Source organism: Pteropus alecto, unplaced genomic scaffold, assembly GCF_000325575.1.
Source record: "Pteropus alecto unplaced genomic scaffold, ASM32557v1 scaffold76, whole genome shotgun sequence".
NCBI lineage: Eukaryota > Metazoa > Chordata > Mammalia > Chiroptera > Pteropodidae > Pteropus > Pteropus alecto.
In genome coordinates, this window is record NW_006443138.1 from 4,677,356 (window position 1) to 4,697,370 (window position 20,015).

The window sequence follows — 20,015 nt, forward strand, 5'->3', positions numbered from 1 at the left end:
TCAAGGTTCTGGGGGGAGCCTGTCTGACATATTTGAAGAACAGGAACAGCAGGGAGGTCAGTGTGGGAGAGTGGCAGAAGATGAGGTCAGAGAAGTAAAGTAGGGTAAGCTGGGGGTGGAGGGTGGGGTAGAAGGATAGGGGGCCAAGTCACTTCCTAAGGCCTTCTAGGACTATATATTATCTAGTATAGTAGTCTAATCTGGCCCATCACCTGTTTTTATAAATTAACTTTTATTGGAACACAGTCACATTCATTTATATATTGGCTATGACTGCTTTTGCACTATATAGGAAGAGTTGAGTAGTTGCTGTAGAAACCATCTTGCCTGCAAAGCCTAAATATTTATTCTTTGACCCTTTACAGAAAAAAGATTTTTGACCTGATTCTAAAATCCATATAGACTCTTGGATTCTAAGTCTACAAAATCATGAAGGGTATTAATGGTTTGTATCTATTCAAACAAGTTGTAAGTTTTAGAACAAATTTAGAGAATAGATGTATATGTAATTATAAGTAAATGTATTAAATGTGCCTCCTTAAGACATTTGATAGTGTTAATAATTGAAGAAAGATTTAAAGAAATGGACAAATGATTTATAGGAGTTTATAGAGGTAAAGTTAGGTGTTCATGTCCTGCTTTCTGAGCACGCCTTTGGCATGACATTTTAATTTTTATCATCGTTAAGTGAGATATTGGGTAAACAACAGCGAGCAACTTAGATGTGGTCCTGCTTTCACAGAGTTTACAGTCCAGTGAAGATTACACTTAAGGCAGATAGTTACATTCCAGTCAGGTAAAAATTCTCTTATAGAGGAAGTACAGGATGCTGGAAAGTACATAGAAGGGGCAGCTAATGCAGAAATGGGCCAGATGGAGGCCACAGACTGGGGAGCACCGGCAGGACCACAGAGAGGTTACTTATGCTGGAGGGAGCATGGCTCATCGGGAGGAAAGGGGGAAGGAGGGAGGGGAGTAGGGCCAAGGCCATACAAACCATGTTAAGGAGATAGGAGTATATTTTGAGAGCCTGGGAGTCATTAATGGCATTTGTGTAATCAAGTATCATTTAAGTCAATTTCTGAGACTCTGCAGCATCGGAAGGAAGTATTTGTCAAACTTTTATCATCTAAAGAGTTGGTTTAAACTTTTAATGTCTAAGGAGATAGAAGCGCTTGCTGTGTAAAAGATTTTTTTTTTTTACTGTGGATCTATATTTTCTGCATGCCCATCTTGTCATTTGTCTCCCCACAATTCTGTTGGCAGGGGTAATGGGAACATTAGGGAGATAATGGTTCAAACCACTTCTAAGTTTATGTTGGCACAGAAAATATAGGGACTAAGAATAGCCATAAAACTTAAAACTTTTCTCACAGTCACATGGAGCCATTGGACATTTTTCTTGCCTATACAATTCTTGGTTTTCCAAACTTAAAAGCAGAGGTTCATTGTTCTCTTTTGTCTTGTTTATCTTTTGAAAAAAAGTAATAAATGGTTCAACAATGGGAAAATGTAGAAAAGCAGAAGAAAAAAGAAAACATCCAAGGCTCTTCATTTTGATAAAACTGCCTTCCTTTTGGTGATTTGTTTTATTACACATTTATATTCATTTTGCATGTGCTTTTTGGATCAGAGTAATTTTATTTTAAGTTACATAGTTGTGGTCATTCTTTATATATGTGTACCTAGTTTTTAAATTTTTGTTGTATTTTAAAGCATCTTTGATGTTTGTAAAATAGTATGTCAAATATCTATATATAGATACTTGATATAAATATATAAATGAATATATATTTATCCTCCTATCATTAGATATTTAAGGTGCCTATTTTATTATAGTAACAGCGGGATAATACATTTACACATAAAGCCCATACAATCATTTTAAATTATTTTATTCTTTGGCACTACGCACAGTCTTTAAAGTTTATTGATGGGTTTCTACAAACTAGTTGTGAATCTATGAGACCTGAGCTTAGCAGCATAATTAGAAAGCATGAGTTTTTGGATAATGAAGAAAATGGACCCCATAAGATGGACTTATGTGAATACTCTGGCCAGGTAGTAGGTGCTGGGGAGGACTTGTCTCTTTCCTGCCTCCGTAGGCTGACTTTTTGAAGACCTGACCCCATTACACAGTATTAAGTCTCCCTAATGCATTATTCCCTCTCAGGGGTCTGAGGAGCAGACCATCGTCTACGTGGTTGGGAAGGCGGGCCGCCAGCACTGGCAGCACGTTTACACCGCGGTGACCAGGGGTCGTTGCAAAGTGTACGTCATTGCAGAAGAGTCTCAGCTCCGGCGTGCAATTTCGAGAAACAATGTCCACAGGAAAACTCGTTTAAAGTGTTTTTTGCAAAACGAGCTCTCCACGAGCTCTGCATCTCCAGCAGATTTTGCAACGCCGTCAAAGAGCTCTGGAGACAGTGGAGGCCGCAGCACACAGCCGTCGTCGCCACTCCCCACGGGCACAGCTGACGTTGGGACAAACCACGCCCCTGGAGGCGGGGCCTCTGCTGCTGATAGCAAGACATTCGCCTTTGCTGGAGGATGGATATTACCTTTATCTGATGAAGTGGATACAGATGAAGACCCGTCAAAATCTCGAGGGTCCAAAAGAATCTGTGGCATGAATGTTGATGAAAGTCCAAGCAAAATTCGTATGGTAGGAGTGATGTTCTCATGGGCTCGAGTTGTATTTAAATATTACTAACCTCAGTGTGCTTGTATGTACTAAAGTACTGTGTATTTTTATTAGTGTTAACACTGTGCTGTAGGATGCAAGCACAAGTGTTCTCTCACCTCTGTCAAATTTCCGCTCTCCTATGCCCAGTTGAGCGTAGAGGCTCCTTCTCACTCTGCCTGAGGCTGGCCCTCTAGAGAGGGCAATCAACCGGCTTCGGGAGAAACTTCATTATCTTACACCTTCTTTCTGCGTGTCTTCCTTATCCCCCTCCCCTCCCTTTTGTCAGCCATGATCTCACTTTCATCCCTACAACTCCACTGAAGCAGCTGGTTCTAGTCATCTCATCAACCTGAGAGGCCTTTTCTTAGGTCTTGTTCTTGACTTTTTTCTTTGAAACCTCCAGCAGTTGTAACTGCTGCTGCTGTTTCAATGTTTCCTTCCCTGGTTTCAGTGGTACCTTATCTAATGCTTCCCCTACTTCTCTGTCTCATCTCCCCCCTTCCTTTCTTCACTCCTTTACTCGTCATCCTCAGACTTGAGACACCATCCCCAAGGCTCAGGTCTTTTTACCTTTGAGAACTGATCCCGTTCTCTGAGTTTCAGCCATCACCTTTGCACTCATGATTTGGTCAACGAATAGTTTTCAGCTGTCTGCTACATTCCAGACATTGGTAAGTGACAGTTCCCAGTCTTGCACTGATGGCCCATGGTAGAGATGGACAGGCTATGTAAATAACCAGGTGCTTCGCTGAGTGTTCTTAACACTGAACAGAAGGTAACGAAGCAACTCTCCTGAATGTGTCTTTGTTCCTGGAGTTTGACTTTCTGAAACCGCAGCTCAACATCTTACTCTCTTCTCTGACTTCTCCATTGCAAACTCCATTCTCTTACTACACACACTTAAAATTTTGGCATCACCTTAGACTCACCTTGCTTTCACCGTCTACCTCTAGTTTGTTGCTAGATTTATTGCAAAATGTATCTCTCAGGAATTTCTTTCATTCCATGTAGTCTGGGCTGTTTTAAATCCTTATCTCATTTTCTTGGATGATTACTGACCTGATGATACCTTCCCCTCTTAATTCCCATTCTCCTAATTAACCCTACACATCATTACCAAATTAACCTCTTTTAAGTGCTCAGCACATTCCCGTGTTTAAAAGTCTTCGGTGGCTCCCTAATGCCCACAACCTAAATTCTGGACTATTTAGCTTGGCATTTGAGACTTTTCACAATTTGATTCCAGCTTTTCCAGCATCGTTTCATTCCCACCTATTCTTTTCTGCTTTAGTCAAGCTAGTGTCTTCATTCATTAAAATGAACCCAACTTGTTCTCATTTCTTCCTTTTGGCTTTTGTTATACACTTAGTTTGGATGCCTTCTTCTCTCTGCCTCGCCTCACACAGCATTTGAAAAAAATTTGAGTCCTCTGCTAGTCACTGATCTGAATGTTGGAGGGAGGAAAAGAGACAAGTCCCTGGCTTTATTGACATTGCATTCTACTGATGGCTCATAGGCAGTCAATACAAGAGAAAATAAAATTTCAGATCAAGAAAGATTCTATGATGAAAATAAAGATAATAAAGTAGGGAATGGTGAGGGGGTGTGGGGGAGGGCAGAGCAGGCAGGCAAAGCTCCTTTGCCGTGGTGGTTAGATAAGGCCTCACTGAGATCACATGTGAGGCCGAGCAATGAATGAATGATGCCAAGGAGACAGCCATGGGAGGCTCGGAGGAAGCACATTTTAGATACAGAATGTAGAAGATGCAAAGCCTGTAAAGGGAATGATTTTATTGGAAGGCGAAGGCAGGCCAGTTTTGCCAGTAAATGAGGAAGAGAGCATATGTAGGTGATGATGTTGGAGAAAAAGCAGGGCTGTGGGAGGGAGTTGGGATTTTATTCTACTTGCAGCGGGAATGCATTTGAGAGCTTTAGGCAGAGGTGCCATGTTATCTAATGGATGTTTAAAAACAAACCCTCTGGCTGCTGTGGAAAATGAACTGTGGAAAGTAAGGTGGAAGCAGGGAGACCAGTCAGGAGGTTGTCCTAGGAAAAGTCTAGTGAAAGAGCAGGAGGGGTGATGAGAAGGGGTTAGATTCTTGACGCATTTGGGAGATGGAGTCTATATGACTTGCTGATGAGATGTAAGGGAGTAAAACGAAAAGTAATCCAGGATGATTCCTGGGTTTCTGGCTGAAGCAACTTGGTGAAATGTAGTGCCATTTCCTAAGATGGCAAAGACCCAAGGAGAACTGGGAATAGAGAAATGAAGAATTCTCTTTTGGCATGTTATGTTTCAGGTTTCAGGTAGACATGTAAGTGGATTTGTTGAGAAAGTCACTGGTTGGTAGAGGAATTTAGAGCCTCAGAGTGGATTGAGGTGGGTGATATCCATTTGGAGGTCATTAGCAGATAGTGGTAATTAAAGGACTAGGTGAGTTAATTTCAGGAGAGATCACAGATAGAGGAGGGAGCCTTGTGACGGAATTCCGGAGTGCTCCCAAATTTTAGAGGTTTCGCAGAGGAGGAAGAACTCGCCAAGGAGACCGAAAGGAGGGAGCATGAGTGAGAGAGAAGGAAAAACAGGTGACAGGGAGGGGACAAAAGCCTGATTAGAGAGAATAGGAGGTGAGAACGTGGAGTTTTTGAAGAAGGTTGTTATGAAAAGAAGCAGAAAGATAGGGTTGTTACTAGCTAGAGGACCTGTGATCGAAGAAGGATTTATTTATTTTGGATGGGTTCATCCAAGCATCGTAGGGTGTTGCTAGAATGGTCCAATGGAGAAGAAGACATTCCTGATTCAGAGAGAGGGGGTAATTGCAGGAATAGAGTTCTGAAGTGGGTGAGATGGGGAAAGAGGGTGAATGATTGCCCTTCTTTACCTGCGATCCAGTGGGAACGGGCGCAGTACATGACTGGGGTTAATGGAGGGAAGACGAAGTAGCTCTCTGCTGATTGCCTCCTCCCATCTTCTCTCTCTTCATAGAATCCAGCTCCCATCTTTTTCTCTCTTCTTAGAATCCAGCTCAGTTTCTGTTTTGTTCATGAAACCCTCCCTTTCTCTGAACCAACACATCTCTCTCCTCTGTACGGCACTTGTAGTAATCATCTTGCTTGACTCTGTAAATACAGCTTCGTGAGGACAGCATTTGTATCATACAATTGCTGATCACACAATAGCTGAAAAATACTCAGTGATTAAATTATGAGTTATGGAGATGTGGCAATCAAACCTTTTTTTAAAAAAAATCAGACCTTCAGAGTGTTGTTCTTTCATATTATGCTGAAAGTCATACTTATTCTTGTTGTGTCCACCTTGCTTTGAGAATTCTTTTGAGAATCACTTGTAGAGGGAGTCAAAGATCCTTTCGAATGTTTAGAAAGGAAGCAAACTTTTATTGAGACCTATTTTAGTTTTTAGAAATAATCCAAAGTCATTTGTTTCCTCGTTTTATGAATTGTATGATCCAATTTGGGTAACACCATTTTGTGATTTTAAAAAATGGGGATTATAAATTACCTCCAAATGTAGTTCCCATAGAAGCTTAAGAATTGTTTTGTGTGTTGGCAGCAGACTTGTTAGGGTGAGGCTTTAGGCTTCCAAGGCTGTAATAAAGTTAAGATGGGGCAGGATACTGTGGGAGCCCAAAGGAGAAAGTGGTAACGTAATTTCCTTATACCAGGCTGAGTTCTTAAGGGACAGACTTCTATTTTCTGACTTCACATGGGTATGAGACAGTTAAGAAGTTCTCTAAAAGTGAGGAACTCTGGCTGACAGAGGTCATAGAGTGTGAAGCAATGGCACATTAGGCAACTACAAGTGTAGAATTGTGTGGCTGGAGCACAGCATGTAAACGGGAGTTGAGCTGAAGATGCTGGAGGAGTCAAGAAAGGCTCATCTAAAGAGATTGTATGTTCTTCAATAGTCACAGAAGCATTTCAGGAGCTCTGTGGATTGAAATTTATGAAGGTGACTTTGACTAGATGGAGTTTAGTAGATTATGGTTAGGCAGAGACTAGGGGATGAGTTCCCAGCAAAAAGATTATTTCAATATCTTGGACAAAATGATTAAGCTCTAAAGTCAGGTAGTAGCAGTGGGGATGGAGGACATGCTGAGCGGTATAGTCAGTGGGCCTTACTGGTCAGTTATTTGTAGGTGGGGCCGGACCTGGGATGCTTCTTGGGCTTCTGGCTTGGGCATCCGATGGATCCAGGTACCATTAATCAAGATTGGGGAAAGAGGCTGAGGGACAGGTTTTGTGGGAAAAGTAATAAAAGTGGACATAGTGGGGAAAAAAAGCTTTTTTTCTTGAAAGTAGTAGAATCACCGCTGACTCTAAGCTTCAGTCTGTACTCCAAATCAACTGCTTGATACGGAAGTTCCATCTCAGTAAAACATCTTTTTCTGAAATTAAATGTTATCTCTTACAATGATGCTGGGAAAAATAAGGCTTTGACTAGAACAGAAAAGAAAGGCAATTCCAGTCTTTTTCTAAAAGTTTCTGGCTTTGTTTTCTTAGCACTGTCATGGGATGGGGGTTATGGTTTATATGATGGTGCAAAGAGAAAGTGGCAGTATTATCCATCTTCAGTTCTGAGCCTGCCCAAATTTTTAAGCTCTGGCTGAGGCCAGCATTGCAGAAGATCTATAAACATAAAGAGTGACTGTAGGTAGTTGTCCTGCGCTGACTGATGCCATGGCATAATGGCTGCAGCACAAGCAAAGTCCTCTAAAGAGTATAAATTTTCTCACAAGGTTTGCCAAAAGTATGTGGCGTTTACAAGAATCCATAGAAATGAGGAGTGGAATTCAAAGCTTAAAGACTGATAAATTAGAGACTTCTATGTTTTCATGATTCTAGACTTTTAGGTGATGTGTCATTTCTAAAAGATCAAATTCAGTGACAGGTGCTGCCCACATACCCATCCTTTATATTCACCTTGTTACGCAAGAGCCAAATTAACATTTAAATTCTACAGATACTAAGCTGAACCCCTCCTAGATGACAGTTTTTGCTTTTCCATGGATTAATAGCTTCAGCTTTTGAAAAAAGTTCTAAAAGATTATGTTGACCCGATTTTTTTGCCTAGCTTTCCCCCACCAAAGAAAGAAAAAAAAGTAGAACTCTCCATTAAATGAAAATATATGCATATACATTCTAAAACTTATCACATAAAGCAGTGATTTTCCAGAATTTTTTTGAAGGAAAATGACATTTCAACACTAAAAAAAACTAGGGAAGACATAATCACATAGTCTCTGAATAAAGATTGTCCTCGTATTAGTCAGGGTTCTCTAGAGATATAGAACCAATAGGATGTGTCTTCCTCTCTATCTCTCTGTCTGTCTATCTAGATTTATTTTAAGGAATTGGCTCATGCCATTGTGGAGGCTGGCAAGTTCAAAATTTGCGGGATTGGCTGGCAGACTGGAGACTGAGCCTACTTGATGTTGGCAGCAGTCCAAAGGCCATCTTTTGGCAGGCTTCCTTCCTCTTGGAGAGAGGTCAATCTTTTTTCCGTTAAGGCCTTCAGTTGATTGGATGAGAGCCACCTATGTTATGGAGGGTAGTCTGCTTTAGTCTCAGTCTACTGATTTCAGTGTTAATCTCATCTAAAAAGTAGTTTCACAGAAACATCTAGAACAATATTTAACCAAATAAATATCTGGGTACCGTGGCTTAGCCAAGTTGACACAAAAATAAGCATCACAGTTTCCTAAACTGAACAGACTTAGCATTATGAAAGATTGAGTTGTGCTTACTTTTCTCATTTCCCGATGGTGGTAAAACTTCCCCATGACTATCCTGGTCCATTGACTTTTACTTGGGAATCACTAATAGTACCAAGAGGATGCTTGTAGCATTGCAGTGTTTCATCTTTCCACACCTGTGGCCGGTGTCATGCACACGCCACCTGGGCAGTCACATGGGGCTTTGTACTTGGACGGATCTCACACTTGTTATAGTGTTCTGTGGGTATCAGCTTGTAATTCTTAATTTTCGAACATCCCTCATTTCTAGTGATTCAAGGGGCCCTCATTTTAATTTTGTACCAGGCTGCCAAATTATGTAGTAGGCCCTGTCCATGCCTTTAGAAATTATATATGTTTATTTGTTTAGCAAACAGTTGCTTCTACGTGCCAGTCTGAGGTGGGTGCTGGGGATACCATAGTGAGCAGACGCAAACGTGACCCCACAGGAGGCTGACAGTTAATTGCTCTAGTCTGCTTAGGTCTAAGGGGTGAGGAAAATGTATTATGTCTTCTGCAGAAGCAGTCAGAGGGAAAAGAAGTACCTAGGGTAGACTGACTATATTTTTACAAAATTAACTTTATTTTTATTGTCATTCTAACAGGTGGAAGAATCTCCACAAGTATCTTCCAAGCTTCAGAATCTGAAACTTAATAGTTTAACCCCCAGGCAACTTTTCAAATCCACAGATAATCAAGAAACTTAATTTGATTTCAGATTGCTCAAGTAATTGTCTCTTTTTTCCCCATTCAACACAAAATGAACATCAAAGCTTCAAAGTATCAGGATAAAAGAGGATGTCTGTAACTAGAATTTTATTTTGAGGTATTTGTGTTAGCAGCTGTTTTAAATTCACTTGATCAAAGAAAATGTTAATGATTTTAATATCTGTCACGAGAACTGGTAGCACTGGATATAAATGAGAGAAAAAGATGTTATATGTATTTTAAAAAGTCTATACTTTAAAAAGTGTTTTCTTTTTAGGATAATGCCTTATTAACTTCCATGATCATTGTGAGCGATCTTTGCCAACGAGATGAAGCAATGGTAAAGATAACCATAGTAATTGCATCTCTTATGACACCAGTTCCAGCCGGGATGTTGTGACTTCTGCAAAGTGGTCATCTCTCGAGGCTGCTATTTGCTTCATCACTGTTGCCTGGCTCCACTTCATCTGGGTTTTTTCATGGAAATTCCTTTTGAGTTGGGAGCTCATTGTTTTGGGTCCCCCCCGCCCCACCCCCCGCCATTTATTTAAGATTTAATTGACATGTAACATTGTGTAAGTTTAAGGTGTACAATGTGTTGATTTGATAAACATATTGCAATATGATTACCACTGTAGCATTAGCTAAAACCTGTCATATCACATAATTCTTATTTTTGGAGGGAGTACATTGTTTTGAAGATATTCTGTTTTGGAAAAAATTTTTCTGATTTTATTTTTTTTTAAGTTTTATTTTTTTAAAAAATGATAAAAGAAAAAATTAAGAGGAAAAATTTATCCATTATCCCAATGTTTTAAAAAGTCTTATTGAGATATAATTCACAGAGAATTCACCCATTTGTACAATTAAGTGGCTTTTAATATATTCATGGAATTGTGCTACCAAAAGCACACTCAATTTCAGAATATTTTTATATAACCCCAAAAAGAAATCCTGTACCTCTAAGCTCTAATCCCCTCATCCCCTACAGCCCTGGGCAACTACTGATGTCCTTTGTATTGATTTGCCTATTGCAGGCATTTCATATGAATGGAATCATATAATATGTGGTGCTTTGTTACTGACTTTGACTTAGCGTAGTATTTTCCGACTTCATTCATGCATGTTGTAGCATGTATCTATCACCGCTTCATCTCTCTTTTTAAAAAAGATTATAAAAAATTATGTGCAAAGAGAAAGCATAATCCATTCAAGGAAGATCACTCAGTCCAACTTGATGAAGCCCACATCCTTCATATACTGATGGGAAAACTGGCTGCATATAGTGAGTGAGGCCCTATTTCCAGATCAGACCGTGCTGGTTTGGGCTGATGTGGCAAGATCAGGAACCCCGGCTGGATTTTTGCAGGTGGCCCCAGTAGAGCTGCAGGTGACCCATCTTGCTTTCAGTGACGCCGTGAAGCAAAAGGCCTTCTCTTTTTATTACCAAGTATTTCATTGTATGGATAGAGCACATTGAATTTATCCATTCGTCAGTTGATGGACATTTGGGCTGTTTCCACTTTGTGGCTATCATGACTAATGCTGCTATGAACATCTGTGGAAAGTTTTTGTGTGGTCATATATTTTCATTTCTTTTAGGGACATACCGGGGAGTGGAATGCCTGGGTCATATGATAACTCTACGCTTAGCCTTTTGAGGAGCTGACAGTTTTCCAAAGTAGCTGTACTGTTTTATATTTACACCAGCAGTGTGTGAGGGTTCCAGTTTCTCCACATTTTCTCCAGCACTTATTATTGTCCGACTTACTGATTGTAGCCATCCTAGTGGGTGTGAAGTGATATTTCATTGTGGTTTTGATTTCTCTATTAATGATGTTGATCATGTTTTCATGTGCTTATTGGCCATTTGTAGGTCCGCTTAGGAGAAGTGTCTGTTCAGATCTTTTGCCCGTTTCGCAACTGGGTTATGTTTCCTTTTTATTATTGAGATCTGAGAGTTCTTTGTATATTCTACATGTAAGTCCCTTATTAAAAACAGTATTTGCAATTCTTTCCCCATTTTGTGCCTTTATTTTCACTTTCTTGATGGTGTCCTTTGAAGCACAAGTTTTTATATCTGCAAATGGAGATGTTTTTACTTCTTCCTTTCTAATCTGGATGCCTTTTATATTCTTGTCTAACTGCCCTGGCTAGAACCTCTAGTACATTGTTAAGCAGAATTGGTGATAATCATCCATGTCTTGTTTCTGTGAATTTACAGGGTTTGTAAACAATAGGCAAAATGAAAATGTTGGAACAAGTAGGTGCAGTTTGTTTTATTTAAAGAGAGCCTAATTAGAATTCATACGTCTTAATTGTTTGTGTAAGTTTCACAGAATACATGTAACATTCTCTGAGGGCGGATTTTATGACCTTTGTCACCTAAAGTGAATGTGCCATCCGTCTCGGGCGTGTTCCCATCTGCTGGCTGTTTCAGCACTTACCCCGTAGTTTCACATCTAGTCCTCACGAGGTCCGGGAGTGCAGCAGATACAAGCTCCAGTATCGCAAGCAGGGAAACTGACTCTCAGTAAGTAAATTCCTTAATGTCAGTGAGCTGGAATTCACGCCCAGATCTGGTGTCAAAACTATGTTCAAAGCTATGCTCTTTCCACTCTTCTATACTGCTTTCCAAGATTATGGCAAAAACCTTTCCCCTTTAAAAAATTACGTAACAACAAGCATTGTGTAGGGTTCAGTCTAGAACACGAAAATACATTCAAAGCACCCAAAAAATGCATGTCATAGTTTTTGGCTTTTTAAAATCACTGTTTATTCCATTTGGTAGAGGGGTTTTTTTCCCATACAAATATTTGCAACAATTTTGAATTCCCCAAAACCATACATAGACGATAAATACCATGCTATTAAAGTATTAAATTTGTACAAAAATACTTTACAGTTTAATACTTGTTTGTTACAAATAAAAATACATATTTAAGTGACTCATGATCTTTTTTTTTTTTTTTCCTTAACATGATTCTGCTTTATACTTTCTTGCCCTGGCGGTCCTGAAATGTGACTGAAATAATATATTTCTTTGCACAAAAAAAGGTGAACTTTTTCTTTAAATGAAGGACACAGTGTTCAAATGCGTCATCTAAGCAGTTGTTTGAGTTACTGACCAAAATGAAAATATTTGGAAAATAATCGTTTCAATGTGGAAATTCTACAATCGATATACAGATCTATTTTTTTATATTCACCAAATAACAGTTATTAGTGTAACTATTCAAAATATCTGAACAAATGAAAACAGTTGCTGACAAACATTAAAAGCAACTGTCACAAATTTATTGCTTTGAGGGATGGTAATAATTGGCAATGCGTTTTGTGAAAAATGTATTTACAATTTCAGTAAGTGGCATGGCTCAGAACAAAACATAGTCCAGTGTCATTTTTAAGTACATGTGCTGTACACCCCTCAATATAACCAGTTTTTAAAACATGTCAAGCAGTATGAGTTTGATTTGCCTATCATTAAGATAAACCTCATTTTAATAGACTTCTTCATTCTCTCTTAAATTCTTAGTCTTGAATTTTAAAAATAAGATAACTAACTCTCAGTGTTACTAAACACTCTAATTCATTATCAGAGATTTTCAGCTATTAAAAATGTGTCAAAAAAAAAAAAAACAGGTCACAAGACATATCCTGTTTGATAATTTGTTGCATAGGGAATAGCATACATCTTAGTTAAAATCATTCCTATATTTGGGCAGAACATTTACCACCACCTATTATGATCTCCTACGTGCATCATCGCTGAAACATTTTCAGATAACTTAATGTTAGACCTGAACCCCTCCCACAGCAGCAGTCCCAGCAGTTCACCAAACTCTAGTTCCCCTAGTAGAGCCAGCTTTATGAAAAGCTTTGTTGGTCAAGTTCTTACATTAATGACTTCATAATAAGAAACAGATTTCAAATGAATTAAGGAAATTATCATAGAGAATATTTTTAAACAGACACTTCTCTTTTAAAAAAAGTGATAGGAAGATGAAATTGTAAAAAATTTCTTCTGATAGTAATTGTGGGAGGAGCGGACTACCTAGTTTTCTTTTTCTCTACCATTGGGCTTGGCAGGGAATCGTGTGCCACACTCATAGTGGTCACCAAAAAAGAAACCTTTTCAACTCCAAAGGGAAGTGAACATGAGCCATGAGAGAGATTTAAAAGACCCCTGTGCTTGCAGTTAATGCCACTTGATTATCTGTGCTTCAAATGTCACAGAAATCTTAAAGGGATTATTTTTAGCACCATGTGGATATTGTCTTTTGCTTTATAAAAAGCATTGCTATAATGTGTTAGTGGGTTCTCGAATCTCCAAATTACCACCATGGCTAGGCTGTTGGAAAAAAGCACTGTTCTGTTCACTCCATTCTTCTGGTAGAGTCTGTTCTATAGATTTCTGTGAAGCCAGTGGGTTTCTACTAATGACCAGGTCCAGCTTATTACCAGATTCTGCTATGAGGGGCACAACAAGGCAGCAGTCAAAGTCTCTCGTTCGAACATGATTAACCTGAAAGGTCAAAGAAGAGCCATTTTGAATTATTGTTATAGTCATAATTCCCCAAACCCAGAGTAACACTTCAGGTATAGTGAGTTGTCTTGATGCTTAAACCAGCACCTGTACGGAGGGGTCTATCCCTGCTGTGCCCACACGATAGGGAGCTTCTTGGCTTACTTATTGTCTGCTACTAAACTGTAACGCTCTTGAGAGCAGGGAACACGGACACATCCCGACATCCCCATGCCAAACAGACTGCCTTGCTCAGGGCAGGTGCTCTAAATGCTGAATGTTATCCCCGATTTACAGATGAGGAAAGTGAGGCACAGAGTGGTTAAGAGATTTGTCTTAGAGCAGCAGTTGGTGAGTGGCTGACCTAGGCTGTGATCCCAGGCAGTCTGGCTGATTCCAAAGCCTGCGCTCTTGACCATGATGCTACACTCCGAAGTGAGCCCAGCCCCTCTTCGGCTTGTACATGTGCTCATCTTTCATTTCTCATTCTTTATCAAAAAAAGTTTTGAAAATCATCTACATGCTTCTTCCATTCCTTGACTTTCCATTCTCTCTTCAATCTTCTCAGTTCTGAGACCCAACCCTCACATTGTACAAATGACCCCAACTGTCCGACACAGGAATGACGTGTTGGGTTCTGATCCCCTTTGGCCTTTACCACTGGCCGCTCTTGACACCGCCTCATCCTTAAAGCTCTTTCCTTGGCTCCTAGGACACCACTTTGTTTTAATTCTCTTAGCATTTTAACTGCTTGCCTTCAGTCTTTCCCTGTCTTTCTTTCTTCCCGTCCTTTGAATTTGTTTTTCTTGGAATTCTATTCTTGGTTCTCTTCTCTTTCTTACTATAAGTCCACCATAGGCAACTTTATCCAAACCCATGCCTTCAGTATCCTAAATCCTTAGCTCTGGCTCTTAATCTCTCTTGAGCAATAGATCCAAACTGCCAACTGCCTCCCAGAAAGCTCCACCAGGCTGTGCCGAAGGTGGTAAAGACTCAGCTCTGGTGCAGGTGTCTTGCCTGTATCTTCCTAGTCTCCTTTCCTGTAATGTCCCCTTCCCCCACCCTATCCCGATGCATCCATGATATTATTGTATCGTCTTTCTAAATTATAAACTGTCATTCTGCTTAAGAAATTAATATATTTTCAGAATAAAGTCCAAGAGTTTTATCGTGACACTCAAGGCCCTGCGCAGTCTGAATCCGATCTGCTTTTATAGCCTTAACTTCCACGAAGGTTGATAGAGCTCCAATTTATGAATTAGGAAGACACTCTGAGAGGCTCAGTAACTTGTCCATAGTCATTCGTTCATCGGATATTAAAGTATCTATGGAAAATAACAGTGTCCCACACTTCTAGGACAAGACGAATTGTTCTATTGCCATGGTAAAAATGATCACCAGAACTGGTTGTAAAACTAATTGACCAGTGACAGCTTGCTTCAGTGAACAATGCCTCAGTGCGGCCTCCTACTTTGAAAATGAGCTGTTTGGTGGCAGACTCCAGTGGGACACACTTTAGGACTGATGTCAGTCCTCTCCTTTTCCTGCAAAATACTGCACATGAGGTCAGGAATTTGCTTTGCTCAATGAAACTATATCTGACCACAACAGGACTCCATTAAATAAACAAGGTTCAGATATTGTGTAAGGTATTGAAATATTAAGCACTGGACAGTGGAAAATGGGAGAATAAGGTACTGGCCTCATTCTCATGAAGTTTATAATCTGCTGGGGAATATATATATATATATTCAGGCCATTTCAATAACTGGTGAACTCTACCAGAGGAAAAGTTTCTATCCTGTATGGGAGGAGCCCATAATCCAGTCTTGAAGCAAAGGAGGATGGGTGGTCATTGGTCAAATAAGACTTAGAAGAGTTAAATTAATTAAAATTCCACCTGTGGTCTTACCTGTAGGAGCCTGTCATAGGGCTTTAAGCCACCAAGCTCTCCTGGCCCAGCTGGGCGAATATTTTTCACATACACTCCTTTCTCCAGCAGGCCATCCGCCACGCTGAACCCAAAGTCTTCCATGTCAGAGCTCTTGTACAAGGTCACCTGGAAAGTGAGAAAATGTGAAGGGGACATTTAGCTAAGATGGAGACTTTTGCTTGTGAATCTTCTCGACACACGATCTTTTCAAACAAATTTTAATAACATAATGGATTTGTAATTCAGCAGCTCCCTCCAACCCTGCAGCTTTTCCCTGTCTCCAGGAACATTCTTGGAATTTGTAAAATTCTCCTCGGAACTGAAAAAGCAGAAGTGCTGAGAATGCTGGTCCTTCCCCCTCTCCCTCCCCATCCCTTCCCTCCCCTCCACCTTTCCCACCTCACTCCTCCCCTCCCTTCCTCTCCTCTTCCTCCTTCCCTCCTTCATTTCCTTCCTTTCCTCTTCTTTCATCATAGTTTCAGGGCAAGTCGACTTCTCTATCTTCTTGAAGCAGCTCCCTGGCGTTGGGAGCAGCCAGGGAACAGCCTTTCATCCTGATGGATCTCAGAATGACGCCAAAGGCCTTCCCATCCTGCCCAGCCCTACCTGGTGCTATGCTGGGTGCAGAGCTGAGCATATTCTCTGCCTTTTAGCAAGTGCCACAAAGTCCATCATTTTATTTGCTATAGAAACCTCAATTGGTACTTCAGTACTTCTGGCAAAACCCACTTAAAAGACTCGAAAGTGTTCCTGTAACAGACCCCTTGCTCTGGAGTCTGGCTTGAAAAGCTACGGGGTTTGGTTGAGCAATTCAAGGTAGTCACCCTTCTCAGCCGTGGGCCACAGCTGGTTCTGCACCCAAGACCAGCTAGCACCAGCTAAAGCTTCTACCAATCCTCATTCCTCTACCTTACCACCTGCAAGATTTAGTCTGAGATTCATTCATTCATCAGATCATTCATACTTTCATCAAATGTGTCCTGAGTCCCTACCATGTGCCAAACGTGATTCTGGGTGCTGGAAAACAGCAGTGAATGAGAGAAGAGTCTGCCTTCTCGAGGCAGCACATTAATATGTAACATTCACTGAGCGCCCACAGTGCTGGATACTGCCAGGTGGTGTGCTCAGCACTTCACGCTCATTTAATGCTTTTCGGTGACCACTGTTTTTACTAAGTTTTGCCGAATGTCCTCTGCAAAAACTCATGCACGCTTCAAGCAATGATTTGGGCTTACTTTTTTCCTCTAATGATCTAAAAATGTATATTTCATTTATCTTTATTTTTACACAAACATGAACACATTCTTGTAAAAGAGGCAAAAATTCAGAGTGATACGGGGCAAAATGCCAAGATTAAAACTTTAAGAGCAGGTTTATTTTTTATACCCAGTTATTTTACTTCAGAGAGGTATGGCAGATAGAAAAAAATAAAAAAGCGGTCAGTTTGTAGATTTTTATTTCACTGGGTAAAGAGATGAATCATCAGTTTATCTGGCTTGATACTGTTCACCAGAAACCCTAGAAGTGATTGCCATATTAGAGGTGAGAAAATTCAATTTTATAGAGCTTTGGTGACTTGCCCAAGGTCACAAAGGTAATGAGAGGTGTGGCCAAAACTGTCTGACTCTAAACACCATGCACTTTATCATTATTCTAGCGATGCTCAAAATGCCGTATTTTATATTCTAAGATGCAGTTTTTTCATATTTTAAAATCTCTGAAATTGGGCTGTTTTATAATCTATGGCATCATAGATCCTATGAAATAAGATAAATTGACATATACCATACCTGCCTGCCTCTTCCCCACCAGTACACTAGAAGGAAAGGGAGCAGAATTTGATCGCATCATAACTTTAAGAGGAAATAAAAAAGTGCCTTGCCACTTAAGGTGTGGTCCTGACTAGAAGCACCGACACCTCTCAGGAGTGTGTGAAAAGGCAGAAGCTCGACTCCGGCCCAGACTGACTGAGTTGGCATCTAGAGCTCGCTAGTGGTCTGTGTGCACACTGAAGTTTTCTGTGTGGTGTGTCGCCATCCAGAGGGGCTGTTACATATTCTGGAAAAAGGAAGCAAGGGAACTAATGTTTAATGAGATGACATTCTTTGCAGTCTCATTCCATCACTGTGTGTGCGTGTGCACGTGCGTGCACGTATGAGTGTGTGTGCACCCACAATGGACTCTACTATGTGTCAGGCACTGTTTTAAGACTGAGGATATAGTAGTGAACAAAACTTAGCCTTCATGAGTTTATAGTTCAGGGAAGATATATAATGTAATCTACCTTACAATCCTGCCAGATGAATAAAAGTTTCCATTTTAAATCGGGTAAGTATATATAAAAGTTTAAAAATCTGAAATGACCTGATTTCCACGGAAGGATCACTTTTGTGGCACTCAGTTATGTAAGTATAGAGTAGTAAGTCCTCTAGAAGGGGTTTGTATGTGTGGTGCCTGCGTGCACTTATGCGTATAGCTTACTAACTCCAGTGCCCCATCTGACATGGACCCAACCCTTTGATGCGTGGGGAGAGGTGGGTTAAAACTGTGTAAATGACTGAGTACTTTCCAATGCAAAACTCATCAAGAGGGGAGGAGAAGTCTTTCTTGGTGACCTGGGCTCAGGTAAAGGCCGTAGGGGAGTATGTGGAAGACGCCCCCTCAAGGAGCATGAAGATCTTTGTTTTATTCACTCAAATCCTTAAATAGGTGCCTGCCACATAGCAGGGTTAGTATTTTGTTGAATAAATGAAATGGCTAGTTCTGACAAGGTTGAGTTTGGAAGCCATTCAAAATTGGTCACGATGTGGTGCAAGCGTGAACTAAGAGGGATTTAATTCTGGGTTTCAAAACAGGTCCCTCTCTGCCTCCCTCTCCCAGGCGGGCCGCGCTGGAAGTTATCAAAGCTGCAGCCCCAGGGTGGTTGGGCGGCTGGGGCTGGCCGAGGTACAGATCCAATGGCGACACCTTGTGGCCATAAGAGGTGAAAGCACTTCTTGGAGCCAGGCCCGCTCTGCTTAAGAGCTGAGGAAGCCCCAGTGTTGGACAGGGAGGGAGGTGGGATGGATGGTCCCCCGGGGAGAGATGGTGGACTTCTTGCTAATAAGGCCCGTGGGACTTGAGTGAGTAGATTAAAAAGCAAGTGAACAGGATGCTGCTATCTCTACCAAGTTTGTGAAGCAGATCACACAGACAAGGAAATGACAGGTCAGAGAGGGTTAGAAACTTGCCCAAGGCAAAACAGATAGTGAGCAACAGAGAAGTGGTTGGTTCAAACCAGGTGGTTCTGACTGCAAAGCTCAGACCTCTCCATGGCACACTACCTCTTTACTTGGCATGTGGCTGCGTAATAAATGCTCATTGCAGAGAAGAAGTTTGCCTTAGGCCACAGGACAAGAGAGTTCTGTCAATCGTTCCTAAGGTGCGGTGAGTGGTTATTGGAAAAAGCTATTTCAAAAATTTTAATTTTTTCCCAATTTTATTGAGATGTAATTGCCATATAGCACTGTATAAGTTTAAGGTATACTGCATAGTGACTTGCATACGTATATTGTGAAATGACTGCCACAGTAAGTTAAGAGAAAGCTATTTTTTAATGAAACGTTTCAAACATATTCAAGAGTAGACAGGCTAGAACAACGAATCTCCACATATGCATCACTCGGACCCAACAACCATCGATAGCTCACACTTCCTCTGCCCTTCTTTTTTCTTTTTTGGGGGAGTATTTTTAAGGCAAATGTGAGTCCTTATGTCATTTCACTCTAACGTGCCTCAGTATGAACTCTAAAAGATACGATCACTTTTTACGTAACCTCGATGTCTCTAATTCATTCGCAAAATTAACTCTTACTCTCTGATATGCCCCATACCTAGTCCATAATAAAATTTCCCTGATTGTCTCAAAAGTGGTTTTTAGAGTTTTTTTTTTTTCTCAAATCAGGATCCAACGAAGTACACACATTATGTTTGCATCAGGTATCTTGTATGTCCTCTTATCTAAAGGATGCCCCATCTTTTTTACCCTGTGCTACTGACTTATTGTGGGAACTATGTCATTTGTCCTGTAGCATATTCTTCTATCTCCCATGTTTCCTCTAAATGGAAGTTAGCTCTGGATGTTTAATTGCAGCCAGGGTCAGCTTTGGGGAGCAGGGGTACGAATATATATTATCACAGGTGGCACAGTGTGTTTCCTATGGCATCATGTCACTCAATGTCTAGTTCCCCTTTGGGTGGGTTCAGGTGATGACAGCTTAATTTCTCCATTGTAAAGTTTCCCATCAACATTTAATCTAGTGATTTTAGCCACTGATAACCTTTGTCTGAAACAATAATTTCATTAGGGGTTGCAGAGTGATAATCTTTTTCTAATCCTATAGTATCTTCTATATTTATTAGCTAGAATTC

General features: G+C 40.5%; 2 protein-coding genes across 2 annotated transcripts in view; one reads left to right on the plus strand and one right to left on the minus strand.

Annotated features, from left to right (window-relative positions):
- HELB (DNA helicase B) overlaps positions 1-10,152 on the plus strand; it is a 28,310-nt gene extending 18,158 nt beyond the window's left edge. The window contains exons 12-13 of the mRNA XM_006923712.3: positions 2,174-2,665; positions 9,045-10,152. Of these exons, the coding sequence (XP_006923774.1) occupies positions 2,174-2,665; positions 9,045-9,146 (594 nt within the window). The 3' untranslated portion in view covers positions 9,147-10,152. The remainder of the gene's footprint in view (positions 1-2,173; positions 2,666-9,044) is intronic.
- A 1,891-nt stretch (positions 10,153-12,043) lies between these two features.
- GRIP1 (glutamate receptor interacting protein 1) overlaps positions 12,044-20,015 on the minus strand; it is a 145,674-nt gene continuing 137,702 nt past the window's right edge. Inside the window, 2 exon segments of the mRNA XM_025041074.1 lie at positions 12,044-13,672; positions 15,585-15,731. Of these exon segments, the coding sequence (XP_024896842.1) occupies positions 13,448-13,672; positions 15,585-15,731 (372 nt within the window). The 3' untranslated portion in view covers positions 12,044-13,447.